The 23077-nt window shown below is 50.0% G+C and overlaps 1 protein-coding gene and 1 long non-coding RNA gene across 2 annotated transcripts in view; one reads left to right on the top strand and one right to left on the bottom strand.

Moving 5' to 3' along the window:
* Positions 1-1228: 1228 nt before the first annotated feature.
* On the bottom strand, positions 1229-2809 carry LOC138428400 (uncharacterized). The gene is made up of 2 exons (XR_011252429.1): positions 2332-2809; positions 1229-1659 (listed from the first exon to the last, which is right to left on the bottom strand). It is a non-coding gene; the product is annotated as an uncharacterized lncRNA (long non-coding RNA).
* Positions 1518-23077, top strand: part of CCBE1 (collagen and calcium binding EGF domains 1) — a 230205-nt gene continuing 208645 nt past the window's right edge. The window contains exons 1-2 of the mRNA XM_069569101.1: positions 1518-2216; positions 2672-2752. Of these exons, the coding sequence (XP_069425202.1) occupies positions 2086-2216; positions 2672-2752 (212 nt within the window). The 5' untranslated portion in view covers positions 1518-2085. The remainder of the gene's footprint in view (positions 2217-2671; positions 2753-23077) is intronic.

The following is a 23077-nucleotide window of genomic DNA, read 5'->3' as shown; positions in this document are numbered from 1 at the left end:
GAGAAAAAAGACAGCCAGACGTAAAAACAGAGTAACAGCTAAGAAAATAAAAATAGACCCTCCTAAGAATGGCCTCTAAAGTGACACAAATTTTACAGCCTCTAAGGTGTGTTTCTTTTTCACGTGCTTAGAGGGGTATCTCTTTAGGAACTCAAACAGCTGTTGTGAAATAAACTCCTATTTATCTAAAAGCAGAAAGTTAAAAAGTTAAAACTGAAAATCCTGTGTAATATAATCATTTAGGCTCAAAATGATAAGTTAATGTCTACTGAGCGCTCAATATATACACCAGCCACTGGGAAAACGTATCATACGCATCACCTTCTTCATTACTCTTAAACGCTTATAGGGAGTTTTCTCCATTTTACAGATGAGAAAACTAAGTTTCAGAAAGGTCACTTGCCAAAGTCACTGACCTTGGGAGCCAGGCATCCTGGGTTTGAATCCACTTTCTTTCTTTCTTTCTGACTTTTGATGGTCACCGTCAGGTTTTAAAAGTTCCTGAAGTGTCTCCTGACCATGTGAAAATTCACTTCTTTTGTTTGATTCAAATCAAGTCTGATTTGTACCCTGCCATGCCTGTGTAAGTTTTACAGGGAAAAAAAAAACAAACAAACACCCCACCTCACTGAAGTCGGACTCCTAGTTTCAAGGGATATGGGATCAAATAAAGTCATAAATGTGAAAAACCTTTGGAAAATATAAAAACATTCTACAGGACAATGAGGATACCACTGCTTTGAAAGATGTCAGACACATAGGGTGATTCTCAGTGGCCCAGAATATTTTGAATCAAAACGCCTGCACCTAACCCATGAGAACCTTAGTAACCTGTGATCAAGCTGTCTTTTCTCCTCCACGGGAAAGCTGCAGAAACCATGGGTTTGTTAGAGGCTGGACATCACAACCTCGTTTCTGGGCAGCGACCACTGGGGCTCGCTCAGCGGGGCACGTTTATGTCAGGAGTTACTCTTTAACAGGCAGGCACCGAAACGCCGAATGGGCAACCAAGTGTGAAGATGCAAAGGCCTACCAGTTACACGTGGGAACACCAGCTGACCTGATTAAAGGCCCCGCAGCCCGGGGGTTTCAGGAGACCTCTTAGCCCTGCGTTAACCAGCCGGCCGCAGGCCCGTGATGAACCGGCCCCTTCAGTGTCTCCCCTGATCTTCCAGGAGTTTCCAGCTTTCGCCTGTGTGCATGGTGTGGAAACAGCATTAAAGCAAGAGGGTTTTTAAAATTAATTTATTTAATTGGAGGCTAATTACTTACAGTGTCGTGGTGGTTTTGCCACACATCGACATGAACCAGCTACGGTGTACATGTGTCCCCCATCCTGAGCCCCCTCCCACCACACCCCATGCCCCTCGGTTGTCCCAGAGCACCGGCTTTGAGTGCCCTGCTTTATGCATCGAACTTGGGCTGGTAATCTGTTTCACAGTCCTCGGAAAGGGCTGACCAGAGCTCGTTACTTGTTTGACCGGAGGGCTAAGGGACTGGAAACAGACACTCTCTGGTTTCAGGCTGGGCCGCCTTCACCTCCTGCGTCCTCCCTTCTACGAAGGAGATGGGGCGCGGGGGCGGGGCGGCGGGCAGTGTAGACGCTCGATGGGCGGGAGGAAAACACGGGCCTGACCCGCGTCCTTGGAAGCCAGCCCACTGCGGGAAGGAGGCGTGTTAAGCCCTCTGCCCCCCGCCTCCTCCCCCGCCCCGGCTCTGCGACCCCGGGGTAAAATGCCAGCGGCCGCCCGCGCTCCGCACGCCGCGCGCGGCGCCCAGCGGAGGAAGGGGCCGGCGGGGAGGGCGCCGCCCAGAGCCGAGCGGAGCGCGTCCGTTTGTCCGGCGTGAGCCTCGGAAGCGACACCGCCCGGACCCCGCGGGCCCCGCGTCCCAGCCCCGCTGCCCGGCTGGCGCCGCTGCGCCCCAGCCCCGAGCCCCGCAGCCCTGCGCGGCGCGCAGGTGGCTCCGAAGCCCCCGGCCTCGGGCGCCCCCCGCCGGGGACAGGCAGGCGGCGGCGCGCGCGGAGGAGCCGGGCGCAGGGCTGGAGAGGCGGCCAGCGCCGCCAAGAAGCTGCGAGCGTCCCCGATGGTGCCGCCGCCTCCGAGCCGGGCAGGGGCGGCGAGGGGCCGGCTGGGCAGGAGCCTGGGTCCGCTGCTGCTCCTCCTGGCGCTAGGACACGCGTGGAGCTACCGCGAGGAGCCGGGCGACGGCGACAGGTTCGCGCTGCGGGTCCCTGCTGCGTGCGCTCCCGGCTCCCGGGCGCAGGCGGTACCCTCTCCCCATCCCACCCCGCCGGTGCCCCGCGCGCTCTCGGCTTCCCCCGGCGCTCACCCATCCTGGGTTAAGGAAACAGCTTCGTAGACTCCGGGGTAGGCGCCTCTCCGCGCGCACACCCCGGGCTCCCGCGTCCGGGGCTCGGGGCTCGGGGCTCGGGGCTCGGTGACACTGCGCGCCGCCCTCCTGCCGCCGTCAGTGTCCCGCTTCTGTACTTCTTCTTTCTCTTGGGGGCCGGTTCGCTGCGTGGGACCCTCGCCGGCCCGGACCTCGGGGTCCTCCCCGCGTCCGCGCTCGGGGACCGGCGCCGCCTCGGCGCGCGGAACGCGGATGACCGGCGCGCATTGCCGGCCACTCTCGCACGGAGCGGCCAACCAAGTTCCCCTAACTTTTTCAGAGAAATCTGCTCGGAAAACAACATCGCCACGACCAAGTATCCGTGTCTGAAGCCTTCGGGGGAGCTCACTACGTGCTTCAGGTAAGCCCCGGGGCTCGGCTGACCGGGCTGGCGGGCGCCCGGGCTGGTCCGGGAGGCGGCGCCCGCAGGAGGGGCCTGGAGACGCGCTCGGGGACCGCGGCCACCGGTGGGGTGCTCTGTCCTCTCTGGTGCAAACTTTTTTTTTCCCCTTGTGTGTGTGGTTTCTGAGCCGGAGCAACCACGGGCAACTGAGTGTCCGCACCTGGAGTTTCTGCTCTCAGAACCCGAAGGCGGTGGTTTACCGCTCCCCGAGATGCTGGCGTGGTGGTTGGAGGAAAGGTTGCCAGTTTCATGAAGAAAGGGGATGGGACAGTGGGGTAAGCGGTGCGGCATAGCGAGGCATAGCCAAGATAAGTGGTTCCGATTGCGTTTTGTTTTGAACATAAAGTCAACAAGGAAATCCTTAGTCCCTAGCTCTCTGTTGACCTTCTGCCGGGACAGAGTGTAACTTTGTCACGGCCTCTGGGCGGGCGGTGGATAAGGTTGTTCCGTAAAAACCAAAAGCGTCAAGATGGTTGAGTCACGGAAGAGGATCCATCTTCCTGAAAATTTGGTCCGCAGATCACCTGGGTGCTTGTTAAAAGCAAATGTGACGAGAGCCAGGGCGTCTGATTGGAAAACTGCCCCAGGCAGTTCTGAGGGAAGTCAGTGTTCCCTGTGTGCAGCTCTCTGAACGTGAGGAGCGGTTCGTTGTCACCATAGGGGACCACGGGCAGTGTCCCCGTGCCTTCACCAGAAGGAGGCACGCACCCACAAAGACTTGTGAGTTGCCTGCGTTTTAAAGGTATAGTGTTCGAGGTCCAGGGATCACACACTCCCAGCAGATTCTATCTCCGCGATTCCTGTACTGTCTAGGTGCCAGAATCAATCCTGGGCAGTACAGGATAACAAGGTACTCCTCAAAAGTGAGTTTGAAAGAGAAGTTACCCTAATGATGTGGTAGCAGATGACTCCCCATGGTCTCAGCTGCAAAAAGCTGCACACACTCTAAGGCCCAGGTGTGGATGGTTTCAGGGCTGGTGAAAAAGCACCGCCAGCTACGTCACAGACCACACTTTAGAAATCTGCTGGCAACAGAATGACAGTGATCAGTTCAGGGAGCCAACAGTCCTGTGAATCCTTGGGAAGGGATTCTCTGAGCCGTGGGCGGTCAACACTAAACAGAAATGTGAATTAGTAGGGAAGACTGGAGTGTGGTTCAGTTGGCAGGTAAAGTCTTGGAGAAGTTAACAGGTAAGCAAGGTCTACCCAGCCGGGGACCTGAGCTGGTGGTGGCGGCTTCAGGATTGTGCCTGGCTCCAGCCCTGGATTTCATCCACACTGTTTCTTAGGATGCATTTCCCCCCTATCACTACAGCATAAAACCTTGATTTAACATGGAATGTGTCCCTGAGATGGTTTGCTCATTATTTGGTCCCTGAAAGTCAAGACTGCCCATAAGTCAATGACAGTTACAGAATGCATGTCCAATTTTCAGAAACCGTGAGCGCCTGATTAGCCTTCTAAGCTGATTTCATTTGTTACGCTGTTACTGTCATTTCCACAGCACCCCCCCCAACCCCCCAAACTTTGAAAAACAGTGCAGTGTTTTTTCCTACACTGAGACTCTTACAGGAGACATGAGCAGTGTCTTGATGTGTTTTCATTAACGGCTACTCAAACAACCTGTGAGAGCTAACAAAAAGGATATCTTCCTAGGAGAAAAGAGCTTGGAGGGATGGGAGGTGTTTTCAGCTGGAGAAAATGGTCCCTGTGAATATTGTCTCTCTGGCTTTCCTCTCGGAGTTCTAAGTGTACTTTGCTGACTTCGCACAACCTCCATCATTCAGTAACTCCCTGGAGACAGTCAGCTGGAAGCTGCTGTCCCTGGACCCCGAGGATGGAGGGACGCTGTGTACTGATTGGTTTGTGAATCCTGTAGTCTTGGCCCTGGAGACCCTTGCTCCTCCTGGTGTGGTCTGGAAATTGGCGTCATCCGGGAGCTCATATTGTCTTGGGGCCCTGCCCAGCCCTCCTGATCCAGAACTTGCATGTTAATGAGATGTGCATTAAGGCTTGAAGGGCTGCCATGGAAACCAGTGTCTCAAGGAGTGTCACGGTGCAGACCCATTTGGACAGGTCCTCAGGAGCTCAGAGGCCTCCGCAGTTGAGCGGGTAGTTAGCCCTTCTACCACACTGACATAAAACCAGAGACAGAGCCAGCCTTCCGGGAAGCTGGACTCGTTAACTGTTGGATGACCCTTAATTAAGCTGAGGGAAGTGTATCTGGCTGCATAGAATCTCAGTTTTAACAGAAGTCTCTTGTGAAAGGATTTTTGCGCAAGAGAATGAGTCCCAGAAGTCATTCCTGAATTGTAGAAAGTGATTATTTTTTAAACACTGACTTTTGAAAACTCATTGGCATGGAGGATGAGTTTAATATTAAATAAGTAAACAAATATTGTAGATGTGAGTTATAAATCTGATCTACCATTACTCCTGAAAGCATATGGAGACTTAAGTATCATAATATGGGAAAGAGAATGATGGGGTGGGAATAATATTTGTCCTGGACCCCGCCACTACCTGCATACAGCTGTTTTCCATGGTTTCACCTAAGCAGCATCTTTCCACTTTAACCTTCTATTAAATGACAGCTGGAGGACTTACTGTATGTTCCGCGCAGTCCTCTGCACTCTATGTACATGTGGCTCTAATGTTCAAAGCCAGTCTGCAGCGTGCTGGTGTCTGTTTTACAGAGGGAACTGAAGCTCTGGGCTTTAGTCCACTTGCCCAGAGTCACAAAGTTAACACACGTCTGACTTCAAAGCCTGGGCCCTTTCATCATCCTGGAGGTGTCTACAGATGAGCCTGAACTTCCAGATCTGAGGTCTAAGTAAGGAAGACTAGAAATTTAAATAGATACAAACGCAAGCAGTTGGTAATGCCAGCATCCGCCGTGACCACAGTGGTTTTCTGAGTTACCGTTGCCCTTGATCTGTCTCAAAAAATTGGCTTTATATTATCATTATACACAGAATTGGTTCATGCACGGAGAGCTTTCCTTCCTTGTAGGATTTCTTTCATCCTAATCGCATTCTCTGTCTCTAGAGACTCTACCCCATTGTGCTTTGAGCCAAGTCCCTGAAGTTGATGAAATTCTGAATGAATGCCTTTGGCAGCTTAAAGGACACGTTCGCTCGGTGTTATAATCTGACATACGGCAGAGCATATCTTTTACCAGCAGTTAAGATTTCACGGTTTGTGTGACTTATCTAGGCTCTAAATTTATTCTACCCAAGCACATAAAGTTATGGTATTTACCCTCTTGTGGCTATCAGTTTTTTTCCTGCTCCCAAACCATGTAATTTTTAAACAAAATGTTTGGGTTTACTTTTTGTTATTTAATTGCTAAGTCATGTCTGACTCTTCGCTCCATAGCCCTCCAGGCTCTCTGTCCACAGGATTTCCCAGGCAAGAATACCGGAGTCGGTTGCCTTTACCTTCTCCAGGGGATCTTCCTGGAACAGGGCTCAAACCTGGGTCTCCTGCATTGGCAGGTGGATTATTTTTACAGCTGAACCATTGGGTCTCATCAGCAAAACGACATGTTAAAGCCTTTTTTAAAATCAGAAAATACATTTGAGTGTGGGAAACATTAAGACATGAACTTGAGTCTGTATCCAATAAGCATGCTAGTTAACACTTTGGATACATGAGCCGATTTCGGATTTGAGCATCTAATATGTGCTTAAAATAGTCCTAGAAAACACGTAAGCAGCCTCTGGTCAAGTTTTTCAGGATTGGTTTTTCGACCAAGGACTGTAACTGTAACCAATATACAGTGTGCATGACTGAGTTCAAAGTTGTGTACTTTAGATTATCAGTGATGGGGGAAGAGATTAGAAGCAGCTAGGAGTGGCTTTATGGACTTGGTTGTTTGTAAGTGATTTTTTTTTTTTTTTTTAGACAGAAGTGTTTGTGTTTAAGTTGCATTAGCTCTGATCCTCAGCTTTGTGGTTCACAGACCTCCAGTGGGGGCCTCAGCTCTCTGTCCCGCCAGTGGTGTCTCATTAGGGTCACGTTCCCGTGGGAAATATGACACTGGGATGCAGAAACTCCCACTTCAAGATAGTGCAGTAGCATCGCCAAATCCTGTTAGACTGTGGACGTTAACGTGGTATTTCTGCAAATGTGTTTACTTGGAAATTGGAGAGCAAGGCGGTCGCCTAATTAGAGCAGCAATACCAGACAGAGAGCCCAGGACTCTAGCTAAGGCTCCATTGGAGGCAAGGCTGGAGAATATCCTCTCTGCCAAGCCCCTGATCCTACACAGGGCTTTGTGTCAAACATGCATAGGATAAAAACCCCGTGCCCCGGTTTGAACTCAGGCTCTACCGCTTGTTCTATAACCTTGAACGTTCCTCGGTCTCTGTTTCACTTTTCTCCTTGGAATGCATGAGGACTGTGTTAGAACAGGAATGACAGGGTTACAGGGGCGACGGAAAGAACCAGGGCACGCAGGAAGCCCTCGACGGACGCCGCCCCTCAGGCCCACTGCTTGTGTGTCCCCTCCTCCTGCGTCCTGAGTGCACGTACTGAGTGCTCTGTGGACACCTGCTGAGTTTCGAACTTGACAGTCAAAATTTTTGAAAGAGCAAATTCAGACCGTAGCCAAGAACCCTGAGGGTGTTTATACAGCAGTCACACGTCAGTTGTTTTTAGATGCTTTTCCAAATGTAGGCTAGCCCAGAAATCTAGTGCCTTGGGAAAATTACAAAAAGTATTTTTGCTTCCTCCCTCCTACCTGACTACACGATGTTCTCAATTCATGTAACTATAAAAGCAGGCGGGAGGCATAGCTACCTCCGTTTTAGAGGCGCGTAGAAGTCTGCTGTCTGTCCAGGGTCATGAAGGGACTTATTGGCCGAGACCAGCAGTCAGGTCCTCAGCCCAGTTCTGGTCTCTGCCTTCTGCTTCCCATCCTGTGGCCAGCATAGCTCAGGACCCGCTCCCAGGGCGGCTCTGAGTAACTGTTGGAAAGAGCATTGTCTCTTTCTGACGACCATCCGTATTCTTACCGTAAGGAGGAGGCGGTCCCAGTGTCGAAGAACACAGCGGGGGACAGGGTCCTAGTGTCAAAGAACAGAGCAGGGACAGGTGAGCGTGGCTTCGTGCCAAGCCGCCGGAACCGCAGATGTGTTGGAGGGAGCCTCTTGCTCCCGCTGGATGGTTAGCTTATGAAGCCCCTGAGTCGACTGTACTCTCATCCGCGACTGTAGCCTCAGAGGCTCATCCTCCGCCTGGACAGTCCACGTGGATTGTCTGCATGCGCACGAGTGGACGAATGTTAATGTTACCAGTAAGCAAAGAAATGTGATCTGTCTTTTAGGTCTTCCCAGAACTCTGTTGCTATCAGAGTATGTCTCCTTTTCTAGCCTTTTTTTTTTTTTTTTTGGCCTTCTAGAAACCGGATTGCTTGCCCCTCTGAGATGCTGCCATTGTTTGCATGAGTTCCCACCCTGACCTGCTTCACTTCAGTTGCAGACGTGTTATGGGAGCTGACTCGGGCAGGCCTAGCTCACTCCATGAGCTTGTTACTTTAACTAATAGCTGCAGAGGATGTGCGCAGTTCCACCTGGCGTGATGCCCCGTGGACGCTGGTTTGGAAGCGGTGCTGGGTCACAGCTTTAAAGGGGATCTCCCTCCCTCCCACACCCTGTTATGTAGCTTGAGCAGGTGTCCGGGGTGGGGAGGAGCCGTAGTGGAGGATGCTGGCCCAGGCAAGGTTCTGTCTCACTTTTCACTCATTCTCTACGGATCAGGACAAAACGATAGGAAACAACGGACCAGTGAACTGACCACGAGAGGCCTTGCAGTCACCGGTGTCCTTTGGGACCAGGTCTAGGTGCTACTCACTGTCCCCAGAGTTGTCGATGCCTGACTTTCTATATTCACTTCACTTCCTCTTTTCTAAGTGAAGCTGGGAGGTGGGTGCACCCGGAAAAAGCAAGTGCTCTTTCTTCTCGAGCACCCCGTCTTCTCAAGTGGTACTTTGCCTTTCAGTTGGCAGTTTAAGCATCAGCCATACAGCTTCTGCACATTTAACTATCCTCCTGCGTGATGGGACCCACGCCACTTCAGTGCGTTAAAGGAGCTGCGGATTCAGGCCATGGCTGACTATCTGGAGAACCAAGGTCTCTGTGCAGTCTGTTTGCCTTTTTTTTTTTTTTTTTTTGCTTGTTTGTTTGTTTATTGCTTATTATTTGGAGGATGAAAAGGTAATCAGCTGTACCATCTGCAGCTTCTCTCCTGCCAAGCCAGATTCTTTTCTGTAAAGTCATTTACCAGTTTCAAAGTTTTACCAACAATGTCGTTCACTTACTCAGAGCTTACTACGTGCCAAGCACTTCAAATATGTATGTGGTATATAAACAGGAGTTGTTTTTACTCTGAAAAAAATATACGTGAATAAGGCAGGGGAAAAAAAACCCCGAAATCTCTGCCCTCATGGAATGCATGGATTTTAATTCCATTTATTTTTCAGTAAAGGGATTTCAAGCCGAAGATGTCCTTGGGGACGTTTATAAGACGATTATCTTTGGCACACAACCGATGTCACATTTGGGGAGCTACAAGCTTAATTTCCTGTGGCCCAGCTGTATCCTTTCACCAAGAGAAGTCCCGCCGTTCCAGGCCAGGGACCCGAGAAGCTGGGGATAGTGGTGACTAACGTGCTTTTTTCTCCCGCTAGCGGGAAACTAGCACGTGTGGCAAGCCCCTTGCTTCTAAGAATTGCTGGAATGTGAAGCGTTACAAAGAGAAAGTGAATTCTCTGGCCATGTCCTGCGAGGCAGCATCAGAACTGACCACCTAGGAACAGATAGCTCGTAGGGACCCGGTTCACCTCAGCAGGGTCGCCCCACGCTTCCCAGCAGTGACTTTAAGCAGAGTGTCCCGAGAAGGCAAAGCCCTCCTGCTTCCCTGACTCTCCTAATAATGCAGCCCAGGTCTGTGTCCATGAATGTTTCTAAGCCTTCTGGACAGTCTGTTTTCAGCCTGTGGAGGACAGAGCCACATTACGTCTACATATTTAATTTCAAGCAAAGGACAGGCTTCTCTGGTGGCTCATGGTAAATAATCCACCTGCAATGCAGGAGTCGCTGGTTCGATCCCTGGGTGGGGAAGATACCCTTGAGAAGGAGATGGCAACCCACCCGAGTATTCTTGCCTGGAGAATCCGATGGACGGAGGAGCCTGGCAGGCTGCAATCCATGGGGTTGAAGAGAGTCAGACACGACTTAGCCACTGAACCACCGCCACCAAGCAGAGGACATCTTTCCAGCTTCAAGGTGTGATCCGTGTGAGTCAAAAGCAGGCGCCAGAGTTTGGAAGGGCGGATATGTTGCCTCCTCGTTCGGGGTGTTAGAATGTGAACTAGGTCATCTTTCCGTGCCCTTTGTGATTTCAGAGACTTGAACCACACCCATTCTAGCCTTGTCCGTTCTCCGCCTTCGCACCGCTTGCCCACTGCCCTGGGAGTTTCCCTGGCATTCGCCCCTGCTGGAGTGAGGCCCTCATTCATAGTCTTCTTGGAATGGCAGGGGCATCGGCTAGCCCAGTGGCTGCTGCTGCTGCAGAGAACTGGCGGGAAGCCGGAGGGCCCTCTGCACTGGGATCTGGCTCTGGAAATTCGGTATAAAGCAGGGCTTGGTCTTTATGCAGCCCACAATCTAAGAATATTTTTTTAAAGAAGAAATTCTGGCTGAGCTGGATCCGTCTGCAGCGAGGGCTTTCTCTGCTGTGGTGAGCGGGGCTCCTCTCCGGGTGAGACGTGCCGGCTTCCCCCGCAGTGGCTTCTCGTTGCCGAGCACGGGCTCTGGACACGCCGGGCTAGTCAGTTGCAGTGCGGGCTCAGTAGTTGCCGGGCACCGGCTTAGTGTCTTCCCGGCAGGTGGAGTCTTCCTGGACCAGGGTTTGAACCATGTCCCCTGCATTGGCAGGCGGAGGATTCTTAACCAGTGGACCACTCGGGAAGTTGGGTATGTTTTTGAAAGGGTTAAACTAGGCGACAGACCTTACTTAGCCCCAAATCTCAGATATTCACCATCTGGCCCTTCTCCAGGAAAAGTCTGCCAGCTTCTGAAGAGCCATCTTAATGTGAAGGTGGGAGGGGTTTCTCCATTCGCATATGACCTCGTCCACGGGTCTGAGTCCTCAAGGAGGTCATGTTGGGGACGTTGAGTCAGCTTCATCTTTGGGGCCTGCGCTTTTGCGTGGCCATATTTTACTGTATCTGGTCTCTGGCCCGAATGGTTTTGATTGTGACTTGGTTTCCTGATCTTGAGGAATCAATCATAGTTGTTGTTGAGCTGGAATTTCATTTCCAGTCTTCCCTTAAATGATTCTCCGAGTGAATGTGACTTGTCAGAAGCTGGTTTTACTGCAAGTAGTTAAGCTAACTTACTGCCGCTTGTCTACGTGTTCCCAAGTCTGGCCTTCCTCTGCCAGCTGAGTAACCCCAGGGTTGCCTTGGCGATGGCCCCCCGCTCCTAATTCCATACTTTGCTAATTCCCAGCTTGCACATTCATCATCACATGCTTTGACTCAGAGCCAACTCTCCATAAACTTGTGAGCTTTGAATTTCTACAGTGGAAAATTGCACATTCAAAAAGCAAATGCTAGTGTATACATTCGGGTGAGGGACATGTATCTAGAGGAGCCTGGAGGAATAGTGCTCTTCACTGATGAGCGCCCTCAGTCACAGTTGCAATATCGCACTTTTCCTTTTAGGGCTGAAGAGGATCATAGCAGGGCTCAGTTACGCTGTGCACAGCATCGCTAGTTGAACTGTTGAACTTAAATTCTGAACTGCCTTTTAACAGTGCCACGTCTTTGATTCCATAAAGATCACAGAGACGCCTAGAGAGGGATGCCTTTGGACACTGAGTGTGGGGGAAGAAGGAAAGAACTACTGAACGGGAATATTCTAAGGAGAGGGGAGCAGGCCTCATGGTGTTTTGGAGAAAGGGAAGGAAGGAAATGTTGGCACGCGCCGCCTGACATGTTAGGAAAGTAAGAAGTGCTGTGGGCGGAGGAAAGAGAGATCCAGGCACAAACCCTTGAGAAGGGGAGCATCCTGTGGAGATGAAGCCAGGATAGAAAAAGGTGTTTCTCAGACGCAGCACACAGTGGTGCCGAGGGCTCAGGGCACTTTCCAGTGTGATAAGAACGGTCTGTGTCCTGATTGTGCTGGTGGTCACACAGCCGCCTACATTGTCAGAACTCCTCAAATCTGCACTTAAAATAGATGAGTCTAATCTGATATAATTATTCCTCAATAAGGGCTTCCCAGCTGGCTCAGTGGTGATGAATCCACCTGCAATGCCGGAGACCTGGGTTCCGTCCCTGGGTCGGGAAGATGCCCTGGAGGAGGGCACGGCAGCCCACTCCAGCGTTCTTGCCTGGAGGATCCCATGGACAGAGGAGCCTGGCGGACCACCAGTTCATGGCATCGCAAAAAGAGTCAGACACGACTTGGCAACTAAACAACAATTTCTCAAAACGAATTTTTATGTGTTTACTTGAAAGGTTAGTTTCCATGACATTGGATTTTTCCTATACACCAAGTAGCTAAATAAGTTATATTTTTTAGTCACTGAAAAAGTTTCTGTCAGAGTCACGTGGGAGCCTGTGACCTTGGTAACTGGCCACTTTAACTGACTCAGCTGAACAGAGGTTAAGTGAAAGGCAGGCTAAGCTTGTGAGGGTCGACAGACGGACGAAGGCAGTTTCCGCAGCATCCTGCGTGTGTTCAGCCGGTTCCTCCCGAGGCTGGAGCCCGTCTAGGAGGCGGCGCGGGGGCCAGGCCACGACTCCCCTCCAGCTGTGCCTTCTCTCTGCTTCCACTTGGCATCGCTCACGGTAACATGTCCATGCTTCACTCTGGAATTTCCCTCTAGTGAAATGGCTCACAGCTTTTGTGGTAAAAAATTGCAAGGCAGAGAGGAGGTTGGCTTCCTGGGAGGCCAAAAAGACCACAAGACTGCCCATTGGAGGCAAGGTCATTGCAAAAAAAGAAAAAAATGCACTGGAATTTACTTCTGGAAGATTCTGAAAGTTTAGAGGAATCTAGCAGAGAAGGCGATGGTGACCCACTCCAATACTCTTGCCTGGAAAATCCCATGGATGGAGGAGCCTAGTGGGCTGCAGTCCATGGGGTCGTGAAGAGTCGGACACGACTGAGTGACTTCACTTTCACTTTTCAACTTTCATTCATTGGGGAAGGAAATGGCAGCCCACTCCAGTGTTCTTGCCTGGAGAATCCCAGGGATGGGGGAACCTGGTGGGCTGCCGTCTATGGGGTCGCACAGAGTCGGACACGACTGAAACGACTTAGCAGCAGCAGAGGAATCTAGAATGTAACATTCATGAGGTTTTATCTCTGAGAAAGTTTGGCTGAAAGATTTTAATCCTGTAAAAAGCAACGTTAATGTTCTGTCAGTTTTCTGGAAATCACCCTTGCCCATCGGCTGGGAGGACACAGGGAGAGAGATGTTTGGAGCTGTGTATAAAATCTACGTGGGGGTCACTTAATCAGGCGACCTTTTCTATCTGCCTGGAATCCAGCTGAGAGGAGGGGAGAGGAAGCAGAGGGTGGGTCTGGGGGAGCTTTGGATACAAAACCAGAGATCAGAGAAATGACAGCCCGTTTCTCACCAAAGGCTCACCGTCAGAAACTAGCTTGCTGTCCCTGAACCCTCTCAAGTCCCAGGGCAGGTGTGCAGCAGAGCTGGGGTTCTAAACCAGGCAGTCTGACTCCACTGGACACTTCTGGAAGGCCTGACAGTTGCGGCTACCTTGCCTTCTGCCAGCTGCGATTTAAGAGAGACGTAGACCAGGAAAGGAGGAAGCTAGAGGTAAGAAACGTCAGTCCTGCTGGTGACCACGTAAGTCGGACACATCGTCAAAAGTAGACACATGAGCCAGCACCCGTCTGCCCTCTCCCCTGACCGTGTTAGTTTGCCAGGAACGCCTAGGCACACTGCCATAGGAGGCTTCAACAAGAGGTTCTCTCGAGCTCTGGAGGCGGGAGGGCTGGGACGGGTGTGATGGCCGGGCTGATCCCTCCCGAGGCCTCTCCCTGGCTTGCAGACGGCTCTGCGGTGTGTTCGCACAGCTCCCTCTGATCTTGTCTATCCTGGTCTTCGTCTTATAGGGACACCAGGTCCCGCTGCATCATGGCCTGCTCTCACGTCTCATTTTAACCCGGTGGCCTGTTTAAAGCTAAAGCTCTGGTCTCTAAACAGTCATGTTCTCTGGTACTGGAGTTAGGACTCCAAGGTCTGAATTTGGAAGGACCCAGTTCACCCCTTCACATCCCCTGCCAGTAAAGCCCAGCACATCCCAGGGCGAGGTAATGAAGGGGATCCTTTCATGCGCACTGACTTCCATGAGCGTCACTGTCCACCATGGTGGTCCTGAGTTATCCGGTGAAGTTAGAGCGCCTTCAGTGATGCCATCGAAGAAGGGAAAGGACTTATCTGTAACACTGTTAATGATGACCCCTCTCGCGGTCCCTCTTTCTCTAGCCAAATGTTGGAGGCTCTGAACCGTTCTAACTCCCCACATCGAGACATCATCATTACAATGGTGAGGCCCTACCCCGAGGCCTACTGAATCCAAATCTGTCTTTTAACTGGTCCCTTGGTGTTTCCTGGACTTTCTGGGCGGCTCAGTGGTAAAGAACCTGCCTGCTAAGGCAAAAGACGCCAGAGCCTCCAGTTTGATCCCTGGGTGGGAAGATCTCCTGGAGGAGGAGGGCGTGGCAACCCACTGCAGTATGCCTGCCTGGGAAATCCCATGGAGATTGGGAGGAGTCTGGCGGGGTACAGTCCCTGGGGTTGAAGTAGAGTTGGACACGCCTTGGCGACTAAACAGCCATCACAGGGTGTTTCTGACGCACGTTAGACTAAGAAGTGCGTCCTGAGGGTCAGCATGCTGCTCCAGGGCCCCCTTCCTCTCACCGTCTGTCCTTTGCTTCCTACTGTGGCTGAACAGCCTAGACTGCACGTGGAAATCACCTGGTGAGCTTAAAAAGCAATCCCGCTGTCCAGACAGCACCCTAGACCAGTTCCGTCAAACTCCAGAGCTGGGTGTCAGGCACTGGGAATTTTTTTTTAATTTACTTTTAGTTGAAGGATAATTGCTTTGCAATATCGTGTTGGTTTCTGCCGCACACGGATCAGCCGCAGGTGTACATGTGTCCCCTCCCTCGAGGCCCTCCACCCCATCCCACCCCCTGGGTTCTCACAGGGCCCGGTCTGAGCTCTCTGAGTCATTCAGCAGACTCCTACTGGCCTCTGTTCCACGGCGGGTACCTGTTTCCAGGCCGCTGTCTCCATTCGTCCTGTCTTCTTCCCCCACCCTCCCCTTCCCTCTCCTCCCCTTCCCTCTCCACCCCTCCCCGAGCCTCCCTGCCCCTCCTGTGTCCTAAGTCTGTTCTCTGTGCCTGCTCTCCACTGCTGCCCTGCAAATCGGTTCATCTGTACCGTCTTTCTAGAGCCCATAGAACTGGTTCATCCATACCATCTTTCTAGGGTCTGTATATGGCCCCAGACATTTCTGAAGCTCTTCATATGATTCCATCATGCAGCCAAGGTTGAAAACCTGGGACGACAGAGAGCCAAAGGGCGCGGGCCGCCGGCTCTCTGCCTGGGGAGAAGCGGCCCCCGTCCCCCTTCTGTGGCCTCTAGGCCCGATCCTCGCGTCCTGTGCGGTCATGGCAGGCCCGTGCCCCTCAGCGGGGACGTTTGCCCCTAAAGCTGCTGTCGGTGCCTGGCGCCCCCATCTCTTCTGTGCGTCCCGCTTTCCCCTCCTGCCGTTGCCTGTCTCCTCTGAGTCGGTGTTTTCCAGGGGCATTCAGGGGAGTGGCTGGGATGGATCAAGAAGGGTGGCCCCTTCCTTGTAAGCTTGGTGTTTCTTAAGTTCATCAGTCCTAAATCCCATGAATGCCATCATTTCTCATTCCCTCTCGCAGCCTCTCAGCTTGGTGTCTGGAGCTACTTAGTGACCTTTGTTGCATTTTGTTAAAAAAAGTGCTCTGTGGCTCTGTATGAACCTTCTCCCGAGATGCAAGCACAGCTCAGCGTATTAAAAACGAACACTTCCCGTGGCAAGCTGTGCTTTTCTTTCCTTGTAAGAAGCACTGTTTTTTTCCATGTCGGGTGATAGGGGGTCTGTGTGCTGGCAGGTCTTTTCCCGTTCCGTTTTTGTGTTGCTTTCAAACTCCTCAGGCCTCCCCTCTGAAGACTGAAGGAGCTTCTCAACCCCCAGCCGACACAGGCTTTTTACAGCTTTGCACTAACTCTAGTAAAACAAAACTATAAGCTTTGTGGTGTGACTGTGTAGTCATCACCTAAGCCCTGTATTTACCTTATGGCCTTAAACCAGGCAGTCCCCAAACAGGTCCACGTGGAATGCAGTGTTACATATAATCACATCTTTTTTTGAGCAGCATGGCAATCTTGCTGTTAAATCATAGAAATAGAAGTTATTATAACTTAGGAAAGGTAATTGCATTTCCTGGGTAGATGTGTTCTTGAGGTTCCTAATAATGGATTTCTTTGAATTAGAGGCTGGCGAGATGTAAAGTTGTTCATAAATGATCTGAGTTCTTAACTGCTGTCCCGAGTCTGACAGCGTGATGAGTGTGGCACTCTGTTAGAAAGGATACGATCGGGGTGGAGACTGAAAACCTTAGGAGGAAGTGTGAAAGGATCCTAACGATTTATGAGCCACTCCTGCAGTCCCCACTGTCTTCAGGTCCTTTCCCAGAGGCCCCTGGGTTTGGGAAACGCATTTCCAGGTGTTCACACGCACGAATGTTGCCATCTGTGAAGGGCATCTTGAGGTCTGGGACACGGATGCTCAAGGCTGGATGCTCTGGGCTGATGGCCTGGCAGTCTGGCTGCCCCGCTGCTGCCCCCACCCTGCTGCCCCGGGGCAGGGGGAGATTGAGGTCTCGGCACACCTGGAGCCCTTTCTGGACAGTGAGGGTGTGTGTGTGTGTCTGTCTGTGTGTATGTATGTGTATGGAGATGCTCCAGTGTAGACCACTCTCCTTACAGCTCTTGGCCATCAAGCTCTGTTTGTTCAAAAGCTGTTCCTCCAAATCCTGCCTCTCCAGTGAATCCTTCCTTGGCTTTTTAAATTTTATGTATTTTTTAGTTGAAGGATAATTGCTTTACAGAATTTTGTTGTTTTCTGTCAACCCTCAGCAGGACTCAGTCATAGGTATACATATGACCCCTCCCTCTGGAACCTCCCTCCCCATCCCACCTCTCTAGGTTGGTTCGGAGTCCCTGTTTGAGCCTTGGCTGTCTTTAACAGCAGTTTCTGCTGTCTGCCATTTACAATAGTGACTTGCATCATCTGAGGATATTCATTTACCCCTTAGCTTCCACACAGCTTGACTCTGGACCGTCCTGACACACTTGGCTATGTGCTCATGTGGGTACCGTCGATGTGATGGAAGTCTTTGTTTGGTGCAGCCTGGGGTGCTGTGGCGGAGAAGGCAGTGGCACCCCACTCCAGTGCTCTTGCCTGGAAAGTCCCATGGGTGGAGGAGCCTGGTAGGCTGCAGTCCATGGGGTCGCTAAGAGTTGGACACGACTGAGCGACTTCCCTTTCACTCTTCACTTTCATGCACTGGAGAAGGACATGGCAACCCACTCCAGTGTTCTTGCCTGAAGAATCCCAGGGACGGGGGAGCCTGGTGGGCTGCCGTCTATGGGGTCGCACAGAGTCAGACATGACTGAAGTGACTTAGCAGCAGCAGCAGCAGCAGGGTGCTGTGGGGACCATATTAGACTCCTTGTGCCTGAAGTGATGAAGGTTTCATCCGTGCTCCTTAGGACTTTCCACCTGAGGGGCTTGACTCCCAGGGGAAATTGACGTCATGATGATGAGCGGAAAACACCTTTTTAGAGACGCATGTAAAGGAAGAATGGTTACCGCAAAAGGGCACAAGAAAGAGGTAATCGTCTTTTTAACTTTACCTTTTTGATATGATAGCAATACTTGCTCTTGACATGTTTTACATCATGAATGACTTGGAATGGGGGATCCTGAATAATCTTGCCGCTTCGGTATAACAACAACCAAGGGACTGGAGTGTGTTTTCCTGATCTTTTCTGTGCCTTTACTAACAAACGTACGCATAGTTGTTACTCATAGAAATGGGCTGGTTCTGCGATTGCTTTTTTCAAGGAACAATAGGTAAAGAACGCTTGTCATGACGTGGGATGGTGATTCATTTTTACAGCGTGATGTTTCATTATATGGATACATCACAATTCATCTCTTCATTGGAGAGCTCTTTATAAAGCAGTTAGCAGAGGCTGAGGGTTTCAGTGGGTTCACTTAAGATGCAGATGTCAAATATGTCATGTTTTACCTAGACGAACCAGCAAGGAAGAATCTGGAGTCAGCAGATAGAGTTTTGGTCTGGAACCTGCAGGATGTAGCCTCTAGTGTGTGACCCCTGGGGCATGCGGCCAGGGGTCCCCGTAACCCCCTGACTCTGGTCCTCACTGTGGGAGGGTGGGCTCTGATCCGGTTCCTTCCAGCTCTGGGGGTCTGTGACCGATCACTCCCTGCTCCACAGACAGCAGAGCAAACAGAAGCCAGCTTCGTTTACAGCGCAGAGGATTTGCTTGACACAAGGAAGGCCATCGTGAAGTGTAGAGACTGTGGGGCAGTCTGGATTCTTATCTCCAACCAGCCTGAGAAGCAGGAGAGCCATCTGTGAGCTGTTGATTCTAAAATGCCTTGGGTAGTTTTTCTTAGAAAGCCTTAGGCCTTAGAAAGCATCACTACGAACAAAGCTAGTGGAGGTGATGGAATTCCAGTGGAGCTGTTTCAAATCCTGACAGATGATGCTGTGAAAGTGCTGCACTCAATATGCCAGAAAATTTGGAATACTCAGCAGTGGCCACAGGACTGGAAAAGGTCAGTTTTCATTCCAATTCCAAAGAAAGGCAATGCAAAAGAATGTTCAAACTACTGCACAATTGCACTCATCTCACATGCTAGTAAAGTCATGCTCAAAATTCTCCAAGCCAGGCTTCAGCAATACGCGAACCATGAACTCCCTGATGTTCAAGCTGGTTTTAGAAATGGCAGAGGAACCAGAGATCAAAATGCCAACATCTGCTGGATCATAGAAAAAGCAAGAGAGTTCCATAAAAACATCTATTTCTGCTCTCTTGACTATGCTAAAGCCTTTGACTGTGTGGATCACAATAAACTGTGGAAAATTCTTCAAGAGATGGGAATACCAGACCACCTGACCTGCCTCTTGAGAAATCTGTATGCAGGTCAGGAAGCAACAGTTAGAACTGGACATGGAACAACAGACTGGTTCCAAATAGGAAAAGGAGTGCGTCAAGGCTGTATATTGTCACCCTGCTTATTTAACTTCTATGCAGAGTACATCATGAGAAACGCTGGACTGGAAGAAACACAAGCTGGAATCAAGATTGCCAGGAGAGATATCAATAACCTCAGATATGCAGATGACACCACCCTTATGGCAGAAAGTGAAAAGGAGCTAAAAAGCCTCTTGAAGAAAGTGAAAGAGGAGAGTGAAAAAGTTGGCTTAAAGCTCAACATTCAGAAAATGAAGATCATGGCATCTGGTCCCATCACTTCATGGGAAATAGATGGGGAAACAGTGTCAGAGTTTATTTTGGGGGGCTCCAAAATCACTGCAGATGGTGATTGCAGCCATGAAATTAAAAGATGCTTGCTCCTTGGAAGAAAAGTTATGACCAACCTAGATAGTATATTCCAAAGCAGAGACATTACTTTGCCGACTAAGGTCCGTCTAGTCAAGGCTATGGTTTTTCTAGTAGTCATGTATGGATGTGAGAGTTGGACTGTGAAGAAGGCTGAGCGCCGAAGAATTGATGCTTTTGAACTGTGGTGTTGGAGAAGACTCTTGAGAGTCCCTTGGACTGCAAGGAGATCCAACCAGTCCATTCTGAAGGAGATAACCCTGGGATTTCTTTGGAAGGAATGATGCTAAAGCTGAAACTCCAGTACTTTGGCCACCTCATGAGAAGAGTTGACTCATTGGAAAAGACTCTGATGCTGGGAGGGATTAGGGGCAGGAGGAGAAGGGGACAACAGAGGATGAGATGGCTGGATGGCATCACGGACTCCATGGACGTGAGTCTGAGTGAACTCTGGGAGATGGAGATGGACAGGGAGGCCTGGGGTGCTGCGATTCATGGGGTCGCAAAGAGTCGGACACGACTGAGCGACTGAACTGACTGAACTGAACTGTGTATGTGTGTGCGTTCAGTTGTGTCTGACTCGTTGCGACCCCGTGGACTATAGCCCACCAGGCTCCTCTGTCCATGGCATTTCCCAGGCCAGAATCCTGGAGTGGGTTGCTGTTTCCTTCTCCAGGGGATCTTCCAGATCCAAGGATGGAACTCGCATCTCTTGGTATCACCTGCGTCGGCAGGTGGATTCTTGACCACTGGCGCCACCTGGGAAGCTCTAGTTATTTATTTAAAGAGAAAAGAAATCTCTTTCACTCGCCAAGAATGTACTGTTGGAAGCGCCCTTCTCTCTGCTGCGAGCGCATGCAGCTAAGCACAGCACCAAGAGGCTCCTCGTTAACTTGAAGCTTGATTCTTTCTGTTCACTTACCCTGGCTTGCCTTGTCCGCATACTTTTGAAGGAGTTTTCACTGGGGCGAGGTTGTAATTTGGATGGAAATAAATCTCCACGGCAGCCTGTGCTTTTCAATGTGCTTTACTTGCATCATATTCTTAAGGAAAAAATGTACAAACTTCTCTTCTTTGGAAGATGAAAATCTGACCACATTTTTCTTCCATGTGTTTTTTTCATTAGGGAAACTTTAAATAATGCTGTAGGGGAATCAATTTCCGTATGCTCATCCATCATTAAGATTTTGCACTATTTGCTTTATCTCTTATTTCTAAAGTATATGAAAGCAAACCCCAGACATGTCATTTTACCACAATATATTTTAATATTCATCCCGAAGAAATGTGACATATCTTTGTACTGCCAAAATGTCATCACACCAAAACATTTTTAAACATCTCCCCCTTCCCCAAATAAAATTTGGGTTTTGTGGAGTTCTTTCTCTTGAACTAAGTCGTATGGGTGAGGAGGTACTTCTGTCGCCGCCAATGAGTGATCTTGCTTTTGAACAGGTGTGTGTGGCTCTGAGCGTTTTTAGAATGGAAATGCCACGAGGGCCCCCAGGATGCCACATTGTTGCGCCCTTTGTAACGGGGAGGAGCTCTGTGTGAGGCCATGGCCCAGTGAAAAGACTGTTTTCGCAAGTAAAAATAGTACTTCACCTTAAAGGTAGTTCCATGCGTTTGAGCCTCAGGATACCATCATGTGAATGAGGTATGTTCTTAGCAGATGAAAATATAGTTTCAACAGGAAAGCTAACATTTCGTTTTTGTATTTATCTGTATTTATATTTCACTTACATTTAAGGGCCTTTTACACCCAAATGAACAGGCTTTTAAAAATTTCTTTTTTTTTTTTTTGCACAATTTTTAAAGCTTACTTTTCATTTCATTACTACAAAATGTTGTCTGTATTCCCCACGTTGTATAATAACATCCGCAAGCCTGCCCTACATGGAAACAACAGTTGTACTTCCCCACTGAAGCGTGCACACACACAACCACGACAACCAGTTTCTTCTCTATTTCTGTCAGTTACCCTTTTTTGAACAGGCCTTTCTGACAGCAAAACTGTGCATTGACACTCAATACATTTGCTTCTGTGCATTGACACTCAATACATTTGCTTCACTAATAGCAAAATCAAAAAAGCAACTTAGATTTTCTGAAATGAAGGGAAGCCATAATGTTCTTTTGTCTTTATATTCTGATGTCATTTGTTTATGTACCCTTTCAATGTTTTACATATTTAAAATCAGTGGTATAATTTACCCTGCGTAATTAACGTCTTACATACATGTTAGCTTCAAACATTCAAATTACACCACAGCTGGTAAGACAAACAGCCGACCCTCAACCCCTCCCAGACCTTCCCTTCCTGTCCCATGGCAGTTATTCCAATTTTTCAACTTTATTCTTCTGCATTTTGTGTCCATGGCCCTAAATAACTTACATTACAGCATAATTTATTTTCAGCGTTTGGTCCTGTCTCTCGACTTTCTTCTCGGGGAGAAGAGAGTTTGGCTGTCGACCACCGTCCACACGCTTGCTCCCCCCTTTGCTCATCTCGGGGTAGTTCTGGATTGATCAGTTTCCCTGTCTTCATTGTGACTGCAGAGGTGCTTTGGTGTCCCAGCCCTGCTGGAACGAGGCGAGTCCTTTTTTTCTACTGTGTTTTGCCTTCCTTGTAAGTCGTTATTGCCCCATCTTTCACCTTTTTTTTTTAAGAACAGAAAAATGAATCCACTACCCAAGCTACCCTCATTTGTATAAAGTTCCTCTCAATATATTCGGACTTGAGTAGGTGCCCTGTCATTTCAACCATCTTGAAGAAATTCCTCCCAGAACCTCGAGGCCTGCCGTGATGCAGACTGGTTTCTAAGTCCTTTGAGGCCTAGGGTTGCTCTCGCTGTCTGTGAGCCGGGGAGACCTGTCTGGTGCTGGATCCCAGGTGTTTGGAGCCCATGTTCCCCCTTTTCTGATTTTGCTTCTTCTGGTAGAGTGCATAGACTCCCCTGGTGGCTCAAGGTGCTAAAGAATCCACCTGCTAACGCGGGAGACCAGGGTTTGATCCCAGGGTGGGGAAGAGCCCCTGAAGAAGGAAATGGCAACCCACTCCAGTATTCGGTCCTGGAGAATCCCATGGACAGAGGAGCCTTGGAGGGCTACAGCCCATGGGGTTGCAAAGAGCTGGACAAGACAGAGCGACTGACTGACACTTTTTTCATAGTCTAGTATTTTCCTGAGAGAGTGTCTTGGGAGGGGTATTTGTTGTTGTTGTTTTGAAGTTTGGCAGTTCACGCATCCCACTCTCTAGATCTCTGCTGGTTGCTTTTACGTTCCAAAGGTTGCGCGTCCAGACAGACAGTTTTGACTCTGCTTCACTCCCAGCACACAGCCTGGTGCCTTCGCTTGTGGCGCTAACGCCTCGTGAGTTGCTCTAGAGAGAGATGCAGAAGCAGCTGTAGAGCATCCTTTTTTGTGTGTCCTGTGTGCCAGTCTTTCATCACATATATGGCATCTGGGCTCTGACTCCCCTGCCAGCATCCCCTTTGGCCTGACCGCTGCAGCATCTCTTTTCTTCCTATCCCGTCTCTTACAGTT

The sequence above is a fragment of the Ovis canadensis genome, chromosome 23 (genome assembly GCF_042477335.2).
Source record: "Ovis canadensis isolate MfBH-ARS-UI-01 breed Bighorn chromosome 23, ARS-UI_OviCan_v2, whole genome shotgun sequence".
NCBI classification, from domain to species: Eukaryota; Metazoa; Chordata; class Mammalia; order Artiodactyla; family Bovidae; genus Ovis; species Ovis canadensis.
This window is presented reverse-complemented; position numbering and strand designations above follow the sequence as displayed.